Here is a 15,907-nt window from a genome sequence, read left to right on the forward strand (position 1 = left end):
GTGGAATAATGTTGACATTCTCAGATGGTATGCTTAAAATATTTGCAGTTGTAGAAGCAGATAAAAAATACACACAGATCCTGCTTTCCTAATTTGTTATGTTAGTTGCTGAAGATTTCGCTCCATATCAGTTCCTACTCTGATTCTGAAAGATATAGGTGCACACTAAAATTATATAATATTTAACCAGTTATCAGCTTAAACAGAATAAATGTGTTTAATGAAGTAACACCCACAGTGCAATTTTCGGTCATGATAACTTAAGCAACAGCACAAAGGATACACCGCTATTATATGGGACATTTCTGTCAAGGTTTTGAATTGACATCCCATCTACTGCCTGACTTCAGAAGTTTACCTTCAGTTCTCTTGTTACACAGGCAAATATTCATTGGCTTGAATCCTGAAACCAAGGCCTCTTTAGCTGTTTTAAACTGCATAGCTAATGCAAACTAGGGATATAGTATTGATTAATACTATACTATATACGTTCTCAATTTAACCCTTAAAAATCCACTAGTATCACCAGACTAGCTAGATGTTTGGCAGAAGAGTTGAGTCTGGAAACTCCTAAGGCAGTTTTGAGTCTAGGAACTCCAGTTGCCAACAATGTGTAGATTGTATGCACTGGGAAGGGGTCCTTAAACCTCACTTCATTCACTATTTTTCCCTCTGATGTGACAAATACATGTCTCAGAAACCTTAGCTGGGACTAAAGCAGTTCAGAGAGCGGTTGCAGGGGAAAAACAATGGGTGTGGGACTTCTTGCCTGCTAATCATGCCCTCCTGAAGCTCTGTGGCTGTTTGGAAGCAATTGGCATTCCCAGAGCTATCAGCGTCTCAGGGGTTTCTCCATGACAACAGAAGGAGAAGCGAATGGAGGATTACCCAGATTTTTTCAAGGGGTCAGCTTTGGTGCACTTGTGTTTGCGCAGGGCTCCACGAGCGAATGCACTGCACCAGTATAAGTCGCTTCAGAGAAGATACTTCTGGCTGGAAAGGGGTGGGGTTGGAGTGAACGTCATCTGACTGGCAGGGGCTGCTCAACCAATAAGAGAGGCTCCCCCCCTCCAGGCTCTCCCCCTCTTTCTCCTTCGATAAAATCCTGGGAAGTTTCCTCCAGTGTCTTGCCAAAAATCACTCTCTTTCTCTCTCCCCCACCCCACATTAAGTACTTCCTTAAACCAACAATCATCACAGGAACACAGCATTCCCCCTGACTTAAAGCTGCTGAAGCTGTGAACAATCTTCTTCTCTCTCCCCCTGCTCACATTACTTCCTTCCTTAAATAAACAATCATTATAGGAACACAGTGTTCTTGCTGCCCTGCTGCGATCAATTGAAGCTTTGAAGCTTTGACATTAAGGCTCTCTAAATGCATTATTTTGATTCATGGGAATCTCAGTAACTTCGGGAGTGTGTATTTCAGGAACAAGCCTCATTGATCACAATGGGAGTTACTTCTGAGTAGATACACATATGTTTGTGCTGGGAAAGACAGAGAGGGAAAACAAAGGGAGGGGAAATCAGCCCCCTTTCTAGCCCGGTGCTGCGCAGGAACGAAGGTGTGGATTAGTTACTTCCAAAGGGAATAAGCCAAACAATGGAGAATCACAGCTTCAGGGAAAGTGCTTTACAGCCTTTAGGGAAGTAGTGCTTTAAAATGTGCCATTTTAATTGAGGGGGATCTCTGCAAATGCTGGTGTGCGCATTCAGGGGAAAAGCCTCATTGACCACAGTGGGAGTTATTTCTGAGTAGACAATAATTAGTTTGTGCTGGGAAACACAGGGACCCCTTGATTGGGGTCATGGTGAAAAGCACACCCCTGGGCAGGGCTAGCATACCCAAGGTAAATGTGGGGGCTGGGGCACACAATAACTATATCGCAGAGAACCCAACTTAAGGAAAAGAATCAGACTTTAAGCAGTCTCAAGAAATCCAGGTTTTCCATGATAAGCCCTGGAGTGGCTGCTGGATGGCCTTGCCGTTCATGTATCCCTAACGACCTCCAAACGCAGCCAGCTCGGAATAAATTGCCGGTGGAGACTAGGGATGTATGGAACAGTCACCTGCCATTGCGGGGGGGGGGGGTGTCTGGCAGGGGCGATCCGTCCTTCCCCCCCAGAATCCTAGCCAGTGGAGCCACCAGCCAGCTCTGGAGCGCCAGCAATATGGCCGCCATTGCCATATCGCTGGCTGATGCTGACTCCACTCCAGACGCAAATGGCATCTGGTACGCCATTTGCATCTGTAAAGGTCTTAGATTAAGCTAAATGCAGCCATTTATGTCTGCGTTTAGCTTAATCTAAGACCTTTACGGACACAAATGGTATACTGGATGCCATTTGCGTCCGGAGTGGAGTCAGCATCAGCCAGCGATATGGCAATGGCGGCCGTATCGCTGCTGCTCCAGAGCCGGCGGCGGGCAGGATCTGGCCAGCGAGGACTTCGATGGGAGGCGGAGATAAATACTCCATTCCTCCACGCACTCCGGAGGCCAGATTCTTTTGAATCTGGCCTCACTGGGGTCCGTGGAAGAATTCTCCGCCATCCCTAGTAGAGACACCCCCTCGATGTCTAGTTCAGTCCATAAAGAAAATGCACAGGGATAAAGGAACTTTGGGGGCTGTTTCAGATATAACATCTCCCTGCTCACATCTTAAAGACACAAGTAGGAAAGGGATTAAACGTTTCAGTTAACAGCTGCAGCATCTGTACCCATATGGAACACACCTGGGAGGACAAAAGAAGATGCATGTGTCAGGCTCACATCTGCCCCTTCAGATATTACAGAGATTTGCATTGCACTTTTTTTCCCTCTCTCTTCCTTAAATATGGATAAGGAAAAGTAACGTGTGAAGCAATTTCAATTTTTAGCCACCCATGTTGAATACTACTTGATAGTGTGAATGTTTCCTGCTTGATGCTTTCTCTTTTACATTTATCCAACTTGCACTAAAGAAGCTTATTTAAGGATACATAATGCTGACTGGGCATCTTTGCTTTATATTCCTATGTGTCCCTGTAAATCAGCCTTCCCTAACCTGGTGCCCTCCCGATGTGTCGGACAACAACTCCCATAATTCCCAGTCAATTATGAGAGTTGTAGTCCAGCACATCCAGAGGGCACTAGACTGGGGAAGGCTGCTATAGATTGTGTTTCTGTACCTTGAGTTGCTTTATCTTTGCTTGAACGTCACACTCCGAGAAGTGTTCAATGTTGGTCAATTGTAGGTCCATCTCTGTTAGCCAGATCAGAATTTCATCACGTGCTATCTCAAACTCTTCACGCTGGCCAATGAAATGCTAAAAAAAAAGAGAAGGTAAAGAAATGAATTGCATTGCTGGAAGCTTACAACTTTATCACATTAAACAGGATTCAAAAAGTAAAACAAACAACAAAGCAAACTTATCAATGAAAAAGACAGACAGAAACAGTTATGTCCACACACGCACGCACACACACACAATGCATATACCACTGTAAAGAATGAACTAAAAATGGAGAAATACTTTAAGTCTTCGGAGGATAGAGGTCACTCGCTTTTGCAAGTTGTCCCATCTCTGGTTTCCTTCATGGACCATCTGCTTGAGGTGGCAAGCCCAGTCTGTGCGGTTCTCTCTGGCCAAGCGGCGGTACTGTTTGTTAATCAGTTCTAGTTGAGTCAGACTTTCATGCACTTGTCGCTGAAAAGCCTACAAAAATAGTAGCTAGAAATTAACATATTAGTCCATTGACCTCTGTAATGGGTATCTGTGGTTTGGATTCTTTTCTTTGTAATTGGCAAAAGTGCTGCAGAAGAGAGATCTCTGTTGATGGAAATTATCAAGGCATGTATGTTGGCATATAAAGGTTCAGTTTAGTCACTTTCTATTGGTGCTACGTTGTTTTACCAAGGGTAAATCTTTCAAACTTTCCTTCAGTGAGACTAGAGTACATGTCACAAAGGACATTGGAATGCCACTAAAAATGCAGTCATTCCCATAATGTGTAGAAATGGTGGCATCATGGTGGGCGTCTTCCTACTGCACTCCTCGTGTCCACTAGTGAGACACTGAATAGGGAATAGGGAAATTCACAATGCCATATCACATATGGGCTCAGTATTATGGGGAAAGGGGGATACAATCTGATATGAAAACAGGGTTCTGTTTTTAGCGTAAGATCTAACACAAATGTTATGAAATTTCAGTGTAAACCCTTTATTAGATCTTCTAAATGAGTCATTTCTCCATGTGTGAGGTATCAAAATATTTTATTGTGGCATTAAATATAACTATTGCGTGATATATAATCATGAAACACCAAAATATCTTTACCGCTGAAAGGTAAGGTTAATATCTTGATTTAAGAGAAAGGCCTCTGTTAATTTGAAAACATAGGTAAGGGGAAGACCCATAAGATGATAAAACTTTTTGCCTTTTATAAGACATCAAGGATTGACACAACTAGGATAGGATGTAGGGTGATATTGCCTTGAGGCTCTACAAAATATCCTTTTGGAAAACTCAGGAGATTGGTTTTGTTCACGTTCAAGGGATGCTAAATTAAGTTTGGGATTGGCAAGGAATGTTTCCCTACATTAAATTAGCTAAAGACCCTCGATAGCTGCTCTCCCTTTCCCTGTAATATATAACTTGGTGTTCTTCCTTGAATTATTTAGAACTATTTGCTCTGTATGCAGCTTCTGTGGTACATCCTACTCCCTTCTTCTGGCCCACTGTGAATGACCATCAAAAACAGAGCTTTTCGTGTTGCGGCACCTGCCCGATCAAATGCACTCCTTGTAAGTATTAGGCAAGCACCTACAGTTTTGAGTTTGAGGTGACTACTTAAAACGTATCTTTTTACACAGGCTTTCATGGGGGGTGGGCGGTAACACAGGCCTTTATCTTGTTGCTGATGACGTGATATTTATTTGTATTTCATACTGTTATTTTTATGCTGTTCACTGCTTGGTGTTTTAAAGAAGTGGTATATAAATTTGTGTAATAAATAAAATATGCTGGCACAAAATTGTTTCACGTAGGAGTGCCTATCAATCTATTCTATTTGGAACACATTCCAAATACAATTAAAATAATGGAATGTATTACTTAGAATACATTACCAAAACAGCAAAAAATCAAAATCAAACCAGGGGAGATTGATAAGATGGAGACAGAAGGATAGTTTATTAATTGCATGAGCTTGAATGTATGGTAATATAACAAATAAAGCGTATCAGATACAATTTATGTAAAGATATCACATAAAAACTATATGAAATGGAATAATTATAGAAGTACAGATGTACTGAGGAAGGATCAATAACTTTCAGCTAGACTATTTAGTTCTGTCCTTGAATCATTACATTTAACAGAACAAAATAATCTGCAGAAAGGAAAACATTTAGGGAAAGCAACAGTGTATTGTTTTTGTAATCTTGCTAATTAAATTGAAAATAGGCAGTTGTGCAGCAAAGCTGCAGCCAAGGACAAATGAGGCCTATGTAATTTGAAGCAGCAAAAACCCTCACAGGGTTCTTCTCATAAACGAACAACTCAATTTAAATGTCAATACAGAATGGAGATAGATGGTTAGGTAATTAGGTAGAAAGAAAGAAAAGAAAGTTTTAAATGCACTGAAAATGGTAAACCGAGTTCAGAAGGACAAAAGATGAGTGTACTAAAAAACTTTAAAGTAGTTTTTCTCCCAGAAACAAAATTCTCCTGTCTCTGAATGTATAACAAACACTGAGGTCTTAAAACAGTCAGTTTATATTCAGTCGATCACAGTTGCTATTTCACCTGTTCATAACTTTTGACTGGAGGAAAGACAGCTGTGGATGTTTTCAAGATCTCAGTGCCATCTTAACAATAATGTATTTCTATATTGACTTTACTAGCCTCATTTGGTCAATGGTACTGCATAATGGCATTCCTGAGGGAGAACCTTCAAATGAGCTAAACTTGAATATTTAAATTATCGTAATTTATTGTTCAACCAATGGCCAATAACAATAGCTCAAAGCTGTTTGGGATCCTCAGCCCCATGGCTAGAAAATAAGCAAAAAACAGCAATGTGGCTGTAATTAGAGAAACTCAAGGATGTATTATGATGGCTTTTTGACTCTTATAAACTACTCCAATTTTTATTTACTCTCAAATAGGATGTGCAAATGCTAAAGCAAAGATCAGTATTTTTTTTCTTTTTAAAATCCATCCAGTGTGTCCACATGCAAAGAAAGATAGGCTCCTCTGCCTTTAAAAACTGCGCAGAAGATGAAATATCAGGAGGTGCAGCTTTTCTCATGTCTGCCACTGAAGAAATTTCCATTTCTACAAATTATTACAGGAATTTTACCATATTTTGCCTCTGGTTACCCTAAATCCTTGTTCTGTAATATCTGTATTAGAAGGCAGAAATAGCAGAGTAGTTCTAAAGAACAGTAACATGATTTTTGGATAACTCTTTTAGTAAGCACATCCTTGTTATCTGAAGTAATGATACAATTCAGCATTTCGGAGGATAAAGGGGAAAACAACTTGAAATGAGAAGGATAAAAGACAGTGAAACAAAAATCAGAGAAAGAACTCCCAGAAGGACACAAACCTCAGCCTTAACAATCAGAGACTAATACATTATGCTTGGTTGAGTTTCATTTAGTAGAACTCATTAAATACATGTGAGTTAAGGGCAGATGGAATGAATGGACAGACAAGTCTGAATAAAATATTTTTTTCAGAGAAATGGATTACTCATTCACGCAAACTTACTTATGCATATGAGTGTTTGCAAGACCAAGTCCTACTTAGAAGAGGATGGGAGTTTGCAAAACACTGAAATGGGAAGGAAAAGGAAGAATGGAAAAGAAGTTTTCAAAGTTAAAAGGACCAACAAAAAAGAAAAGAAAGTGGGATAGTAAGGATGTTTTCTGTTCAAGTACACAAAACTCACTGGGTTGGTTGACATGTAAGGTTTCCAGTTCTCTCAGGGCACAATCCTGTCAGGATTCCCATCAGCCTCCAAACTTGGAGGTTGACAGGAAAACCCTGAAGAGTGGGAGCAGCGCAGAAGCAATCTTTTTGCATTTTCACTAGACGGGCGTTTCGGCCCACCTACCTAGGGCTCTGCAGTGGGGGAGGGACTGAGGCTGGGGACAGCTCATATTCCTGCTTCCTCAGTCCCTTCTCCTCTCCGCCCACAGGAACACCCCCTATCTGTCCTCTCAGAGGTTGCACAGGCGACCTCAGAGGCGGCCGGCGCAAAGAGGCAGCTGGCTGTAAGTGGGAGGGAACTTGGACTCCTGGGTTTGAGGTCGGAGCAATGACCACGGACCCAGGAATGTGAAGAATTCTATCCCTCCCCCCGGCCCGACTCTGCCTAGGGGCCATAGAATTGCTTTCCCCATCACACTTCAAAGAACTGGGAATATGTCTTGTGCTTATACCCCCGCCTCCTCTTCCTATACATTCACAGTCAATTAGTTACTTCCTGGTTCAAGCAAAGCCTAACTTGTCTTTACATTGAAATTGACAAACTATGGTGTGTCTTCCAACCAAAATTGGAAATTAAGCCTTGAAGCCTGTTTCCAATCCTAGTTTGATGGTAAAACACTAACCATCATTTCCTGGTTCCAATGTAATGGCAATCTATGATTTGCCTAAACTAGTAACTAATTGACTTTCAGTGCATGAGGGGGGAAAGGAGGGAAAGGAGGACCATGGAAGTACTACTCCTCCAAACTATAGTTTGATCAATTAAAAATAGCTTCATTCACACTAGGGATGAACAAACCTGTTTTGGTTTCTCATTTTTCCAGTTTTAAATTAGGTTCATTTTGAACTTTGAGAACGTCTCCATTCTTAAATTCAGTTTGTTCTGAACTTTTAATTTTGATTTTTTAAATGAAAATTCATAAGCATTTTGTGTACATTTCTTCTAATATGTGCATTTTTGCAAGCATTTTTGCCTAATTTACATATTTTTGAAGTCGTTTCCCTAATATAATGTATATTTTAACATTATTTTCTGTAACATGCATATTTTGATTGGAGAACTTCATTGCAAAATTCAGAGATATGCAAATTTCTAAGAGAAAAAAAATCAGGATCATTTGCCTTAGTTGGAAGTTAGCTTGTTTCCCTAAACCAGGGGTAGGCAACTTGTGGCCCTTCAGATGTTTTGGCCTACAACTCCCATCAGCCCTAGCAAGCATAGCCAATGGTGAGGGATGATGGGAGTTACAGGCCAGATATCTGGAGGGCCACAAGTTGCCCACCCTGACTTAAACTATAGTTAATACTAACCATAATTTCTCTTAGTTTGGGCATAATGAGTAACTGGTAAATTGAAAATGGAAGTGAGAGCTTCCAACCTCCTCGTGACTGTACCAGAGGAGGAAAGGCGGGGCACACAAGGCCGAAGCTCATGCAAGTAATTCTAAACTACAGTTTAACATTATATGTGAAGAGACCTAAACACTTCAAAGTCAGAATGACAGAAAGTTGACTTGGCAAATTAATTATCATGAGACAGCTGCAAAATTTCCAACGCTTCTTATTAATAACGATTCTCCCTATCAAGCAACACATCCTCTGACAGAGCAAGGACAAGCACATTACCATAATAGGATCAGAAGATATAATATTTCAAACATAACAATTCACCTCAAATTTCTTTAGTTCTTCCTTAGCAACTGTGTATAGTACACCAGAAGAACTAGGGAAGGCAGCTGTCCTTTCAGAAATTTTCAGCCATTCTTCAAAGCGAGAATAATCATCCAAGAACTTTTGCCACAGTCGCCATGTCTCTTCAATTCTGAAACAGAAAAATGAAAAGTGGGGCTTGGCTGAGATTCACTTTAAGTATTTTTGGATTTGTCATCTAGCTCACCAGCTGCAACAGGGCAATCGTACTGCACACTTAAGCATGCTGAAGCAAATAACAGTTGCACTGAACAATAACTGGCTCTTAACCAAAGCTTGACAGTAAGTTTGAATAACAAGCAACATAAATCACTGACTGAATCCAGCCTGTGCTGGAATAAGACAGCTGTGGGTTGTTGTTTTTTCTCTTTTATATGCTGCAAATTCTCATTTGGAATTCATATAAAGAATTATTTTGAGCTTATTATAAAAATACTGTAAACCAAGTGCTGAGCAGAACAGGTCCAGAAATGCAATCTTCTTTATACAAACTACAGCTGCTCTAGTATGGTTTCCTAATAGAAAACTTTTAATAGTTTAATAGTAAAACTTTCTGTGTTTGTTAAACTCTTCAGTTAACTCAGTGTTGAACTGAATGGACAAGCAATCCTAGAGGCTTTCTATCTTATATATATATATATATATGGAAAATTGTACTAGCAAATGAATAAATATGTTAATCATGCAGCAGTGCAAATAACAAATCACATGAGGTCATATAGTATTAAATTGTAAAACATCAACAAAATTTTTAAAAATATCACCAACTAGCTGGATTAAAAAAAAACCCAAACAAATAATTTCATTGTGGTTATAAGGAGCTGTCTATACCACGTCAGACCACTGGGTCATGTAGCTCAGCACTGGGCTATTCCAAGACATCTTGCTGCCTGAGGCAGATGCCCCCCCCCCCCGAAAGTCAAGGTGCATTGTATCCAAGGCAACCAAGTTATTCTGGCACCTGAGACAGAAAATCTCCCCCTTACTGGCAGTAAAAAAAACAATAATAGATTAATAACAATATGCTGCCTTTTCATGACACCATGTGCTCTACACCTGAGCTACAGCCCTTCTCCAAGGGAACTACAGCTGTGGGTCTCTTTAGCTAAAGTTTAGCTAATGCGGCCTGTATAAAAGCTTTACACAGGCCAATGGGCTGCTCATCTGTTCAGATGCAGCCATTAGTCTTCCTCATCCTGGTGCACTCCGTGCTGGACTTTAATTGCTGTTATTCCCAGAGCATGGCCCAGGCTGCCTGGAACGGGGAGAGGTGCTTGCGGGACTTTCTTTCTCAAGCTGGGGAAAGCTGATCTAGAATCATTAGCAGATACTTTGATGAATACAGGGTAATTGACAAAGTTTCATTCCGTTCTGAAAAAGCTAGAGAATCATCCAAAGAGCTATTTGGCTGCATGCTTACTTTAAAAAAAAAACTGCAAATATGACAATAACAAAAGAAAGGGGAGAAAAATCCATGAAAGAAATTGCTTACTTGAGTCGCCTTTCCATTGACATAGCACAGATGTTCCGCCACCTTCGGTCCAGGTTCCGTGTGGCCTGCTGGATGGAGTCACATTCCGTTTCAGTGGCACAAGCGTCACAGTCATGGAGAAGAACTTCACAAAGGTTGAGGACCGATGCAACTCCAGTGCTGTGCTTCTCTATATCCCTTTGGAGCTCCTATAGGTCAATAGATGAACTTGTAAACATCTTAGACAAAACAGGAGCAAAATAGATATATGCAGCATAAACAGCAAGGCAAGCTTGAAATACAAATGGGTTAGGACAAAACAGCAGGCCTACTTGGCAAATGATAAAATCCCCAAACCTTTCAAAGAGTAATTACCAATCTCTCCAATAGTTTTTGTCTCAGAGTCTGTATTTGAAAGTAAGATCCAATACTGGGGTACATTTGTGGGAGGATACGGAAACAGTCACTCCCTACACACATGGGGGTATTCTTCTAAACCAGGGATGGGTGACTTTTATTTTTTGTTGAGGGCTGCATTCCCTCATGGAAAATGTGTTGTGCCCTACATGTTGGTAGTGGACAGGACTGAAGCCATGGGTGAGGAAGGCCAAAGCTGAAAGTGCTTGGGTCACTCCTTTTCTCTTTCTGCCATCTCCTTTCCTCTTTTTGCCACAACTTTTTCTCTCTTCTTCTTCTTCCTTCTCACGCAGTGGGCTTCCAGGAAAGGGGGATATCACTTCTGCAAGAGGTCTGAATTGATTGCAGGCAGATGCCATTTGAAATTAGGCTGATAGCTGCAAGTTGCCCTCCCTTTTTCTAAAAATTGAACAGTGTATGTACTAGCTATGACAGCACAAAGACTTTTGCTTAAAAAGAAGGAAAAGAAAAAGGAGTGACTGACCTGCACTGATTAACATTGCTACAGACATTATGGAACATGCAAAACAGTCACTGTTTTTTTGCTATTTAATCTTGAATATATCCAGAAGCAGATCTTTGAACCTTGTAAATCGTCACTCCCTGCAATGAAATGTATTTGCCTTTCTCCCTGTTGAAATCTGTAATAGCGCTCCTTGTACAAGCAAATGAATTGAACTTCCAAGTAAATTGTCTTTTAGACAACTAAGTGACATGAAGCACCTTCAATGTTTCCCTACAATGACTTCATTCCTATAACATTACTGCAGCTAGGGTGTTACTGTAGCAAGGAATTAGTCTAGGTTATACAAACCTAAAAAGTCTGGAATTCAATAGCATAGTATTAAACAGAGTTTTGTAATGTGGAATCTGATTGCCCTCATGGTTCCTCGGGTTCCGTCTTTGTGGCATACCATAGTCTGAATACACAACAGTGATATTATTCTACAGTCTAAGATAAGGGTCTATGTGCTTGTCAAGAGCCAGCTTTGGCTGGGAACTATTAAACAGATTAAAAGGCTACAGAAACTGGGGGGGGATGGGACGGGACATGGTGATATTTGCAACATGAAAGGAAATTATTAGAGTAAACGTGTATATAGGTGGACCATACAGTAGTGAAATCATCCTCATAGAAGAAGCTAACCCTAAGCTAACACTGAGAGCCAGTGTAGTGTAGTGGGGAGAGTGACGGACTGGGAGCCGGGAGATCCGGGTTCTAGTCCCCACTTGGCCATGGAAGCTCACTGGGTGACTTTGGGCCAGTCACAGACTCTCAGCCCAACCTACCTCACAGGGTTGTTGTTGTGAGGATACAACGGTGAGGAGGAGGATAATGTAAGCCGCCTTGAGTTCCTTGCGAGAGGGAGAAAGGCGGGGTATAAATGCAATAAAATAAATAAATAAATAAATAAATAAATAAGCATGCCATTCAGCAGTTTATAGTAAGCTTGATCAATACAACTGCATATCTCATATGATATGACTGAGAAATCCCAATCATTAAGCATGCCACAGGGGGCAGCATTTGGTGGGGATATTGTTGTAAAAAAATGAATCAGAGGCTTGTCAGCCAGAGCTAACGACAGGGTGCAGACCACAAGAGAAAAGACATCCTTTGGTTTGAACTGTTCCACCACTCTAATGTTTCTCGGTAACATGTTGCCCGGCCACATTTCTCCAATGGGTTTGAAACTGCCTCCCACATTTGTATCACATTTCAAACTCTGTGCTTTCTTCCCTTTGCTTCACTGAGCATTGTGGGATATTTAACAAGACAAATAACAGGAGTGTTCTCTTTTACGAAAGGCCAACTGTTATGATACACAAACACACAATAGAAAATGCTCATGCACATGCAGAATGTTTTCCTCTAAAGGATGGAAAACTGCAGCAGTGTTGGATCCTTTGATCATGGCCATAAAAATGGACAATTCACCATTCTAAAACATGGAAAATGCACTGGATATACTGATCCAGATATATGAAGACACAAGGTTACAAAGCATCCTTTTATCATACTTTAGACCACATGTATTGGGATAGACATACTTCAGCAGGATTTTCACTTAGAAATTGGGGCTGAATTGTATCCCCCCAAAAAACTGGGGACAGAATTTTACCAAGAAGGTTTTTGCATGGGAAATAAAAATGTAAAAAAGTTCTCCCTGTTCCCTATACATGCACACTCACACCCACAAATGAGGTCCAGGTTATCCATGCCATTTCTGGGATTGAAGTAGACATGTCTGTAAGCAAATTATTTACAAAATGTGCTTGGACTGGCCTTGGCTTTGTTTACAAAAACAATTGGGGGTTAGATTCAGATTGGGACCATGGTATTCCCCACCCCCTTGGAAAATCGAAACTATTTCCTGTGATTTTAATTTTTTTTTTACATAGCAGTGGTCGGGGGAGGGTTTGTAGAAAATGGCATGGAGGGAAGGGTTAAATCCCCCTCCTACTGTGTCCCCACTATGGATTGGAGGTCCCTGTGATTGCTTTTTAAAAAAGAAACAGATGTCGCTAATCTAAGCATATTTTTGAATCACATGTGTGAAGTCACGTTTGATCTTTAGTGGTACTGTAGTGCAGAATAATGATGGGTGGCTTCCACTATTCTCTTCATCACCATATCATAGTACATGGTGGATAAATGTGCCACAAGTTTCTGGATCACAAGTTTGCTTTTCTTCCATATATATGATGTCAGTGTTTGTGGTCCATCAAACCCCAAAGCTGGTGATAGCAGATCCTGAGCAGGATATTGTTGCATCTCTGGGGGTATACCAGGTTTTGTTATGTTGATTGTGCCAACATAGATCAAACCATTGGTTAGCTGAGTTGCCATAAGTTCTGAACTGGCGCACTGCTCCTTACAAAAATAAACAAAGCTCTTGTAAAGATGTTATGATAGCAAATAGTTTTGTATATTCAGGCTTTGGAACTAGAATATAGTTGAACTACAGTACTCACTGAGCGTACTTAAGTGTCATTAAAAGCAGTGAATACAACAGTGTAGCCATGGTACATGAACAAGTAGAAAAAAAACATACATGATGTGATGGATTTGCACGCCCTTCCTCCTATGTGACCAATAGGATGAATAAACCAGGATTCAATCTCCCTTGAGCAGATTCCTGGTTGTTATGTGTAATTCAGGGATTGTGGTTGGCTTTTTCAGTAATTGACTAGAGTTTACTTTAAACCATGACTCCTGGTTCACATGTAATGACAAACCAGGAATCTGCTAAAGCAAAACTGAATTCTGGTTTATTTCTGTCTTCTTGCCATGGGGAAGAAAGAGAGGGGAGGAGGCGCACATGAGCTGAGGCTTTGCTCAGGCTCCTTTCCACTCATGCACATAGCACTAAACCATGTAGTTTAGCTGTGTATTTGGTAAGACTAACTTACTGGCAAGATCCCAGTAAGCAAAACCTCTGCATAGGCTGTTTAATCCTTTTTTCATTAATAAACTATAGCCTGGTTTGCACAAAATGACAACCCAGGTGTTTGGTTTGTTTAAACCCTGGGTTGTCATGAATGAACCAGCCTGCTAGTTCATGCTGCTTGATCGTTCCTGCTTGGCTTCTCCTTCCAGTGGGAAGCATAAGAAGCCAGGGACACAGCATCCCCAGGTTGTTTAGTATGATATCCAAACCTGGAACATTGGCCTCAACAAGCCAGGGCTAGAATCCAAGGTTTAACCTGGGTTAGGGGAGAGCCAAGACAGACTTCTGGGTTTGGGTGTCACACTAAACACACTGTTTAGCTGCTCCTCCTGCTGGCAGCGGGAGTGATTGAACCCTATGAATTAGCCCACTGGCTCCTTTATGATAACCCAGGGTTTAAAAAAAACCCTGGGTTGTCATTACATATGAACCACACCTATTAAAATGAATGGCAAAGTACACAGGCCCTCAGCGATTCAGTTAAAAAAACAACAGGATTACACAGGATTAATTGTTCTTTTGGATTACACTTTTATGAAAAATAATTTGAGTCATAACAGAGTATTAATATGAGATTAAAACACAGTATTACTATTAATGCAAAGTTGCATTTGTTCCCTTTGTGCCAGTATGAATTCTGCAATAGATACCACTGCAGTATAACTGCAGAATGTGTTCGATCCTGACAACAGTAGATAATGTGGGAGCATAATCAGCTGTAGTACTATTTCAGCTCTCATAGGAATCATTCAGTGTTCTTGCTGAATCTATGTTCCTGAAAATAACACAAGCATGGAGGATGTTAAGGAAGCCTGGGTTAAGCTACTTGTTGAAAAAGTGGGGAAATATAAATCTATTTCAGGCTTAAAAAATAATTTATATACATACATATTAGCGGCACTTTTATACGTTCACTTATATGCATTTTAATACATTCGCTCATGATGACTGATCATGTATACAACGCAATGTAAGAATGTGTGTTAAAATGTCAAATGAAAGAAATTCTAGACAAATGAGGGACTGAGAGTGCATGATTTGCTGGACGCACACTGGAAATATGTGTGTACAATTGTATGTGCGACTGAACAGCATAGTGGTATAATAGCGTAGTGGAATACAATGTGGTAATTCAAACCATAGTGATTGAAATCTAGACTGGTCAACTGTTACCTCATTCAGACAAAATGCTAAACCATAGTGTAGTGTTATGTGCAAAAAAGCTGCTCACATTGCCACTCCACCCTCCACCAGCACAGCCATGAGGACATCAAAAGCATTTGCTCCCATTGTTATGCCTGATGGAGAACTGTGGTTAGTTTTAACTATGGTTTATCTGAACAAACTGGGATTGTAAACCACAGTTTGTAGTTGGATTGTTCAGACAGACCAAACTAACCACACATTGTCCTAGTTCAATGCAATGACAAACCACAGGTAGCCAAAATGGAAGCATATGCATTCAATCTCCTCCTCACAAGAGCAGAGGAGGAGTGCATGAGCCCAAGGCTCATTCATTACATCCAAATGCATATATCCTACTTCATAGCTATGTATACCCTATCCTTGTGCTAACATTTCCTCTGTGGTATGAACATCATGTCAATGGCAAGAGTTACCAGGCTACACCTGTGTGCTACAAACTATAGAGGATGGATTGGGGATGAAAGAGCTCTTCCCCAGTGTTTAATGTTGCAGCATTCTGCTTTTCACTGGGGAAGACAAACAAGCTTCACTACTGTCTACTGTGAGTTAAAAAACATCTGGTGCAAATAATATATTATGTGTAAACACCAGGAAAGAAAGTTCAATGAACTGACAAAGGCTGTTGCTAACTTGCTACCAATGACATTATTGACCCTAACATTCACATAG

General features: G+C 40.6%; 1 protein-coding gene across 2 annotated transcripts in view; it reads right to left on the reverse strand.

Annotated features, from left to right (window-relative positions):
• Positions 1-15,907, reverse strand: part of SYNE1 (spectrin repeat containing nuclear envelope protein 1) — a 459,183-nt gene that overhangs the window by 40,730 nt on the left and 402,546 nt on the right. For both annotated transcript variants that reach the window (XM_084827854.1, XM_084827855.1), the window contains 4 exons: positions 10,185-10,372; positions 8,654-8,804; positions 3,515-3,697; positions 3,170-3,307 (listed from right to left, as the gene is read on the reverse strand). In XM_084827854.1, the coding sequence (XP_084683980.1) occupies positions 3,170-3,307; positions 3,515-3,697; positions 8,654-8,804; positions 10,185-10,372 (660 nt within the window). The remainder of the gene's footprint in view (positions 1-3,169; positions 3,308-3,514; positions 3,698-8,653; positions 8,805-10,184; positions 10,373-15,907) is intronic.

Source organism: Heloderma suspectum, chromosome 1, assembly GCF_057233095.1.
Source record: "Heloderma suspectum isolate Gila_16-S chromosome 1, 16-S_ref, whole genome shotgun sequence".
NCBI lineage: Eukaryota > Metazoa > Chordata > Lepidosauria > Squamata > Helodermatidae > Heloderma > Heloderma suspectum.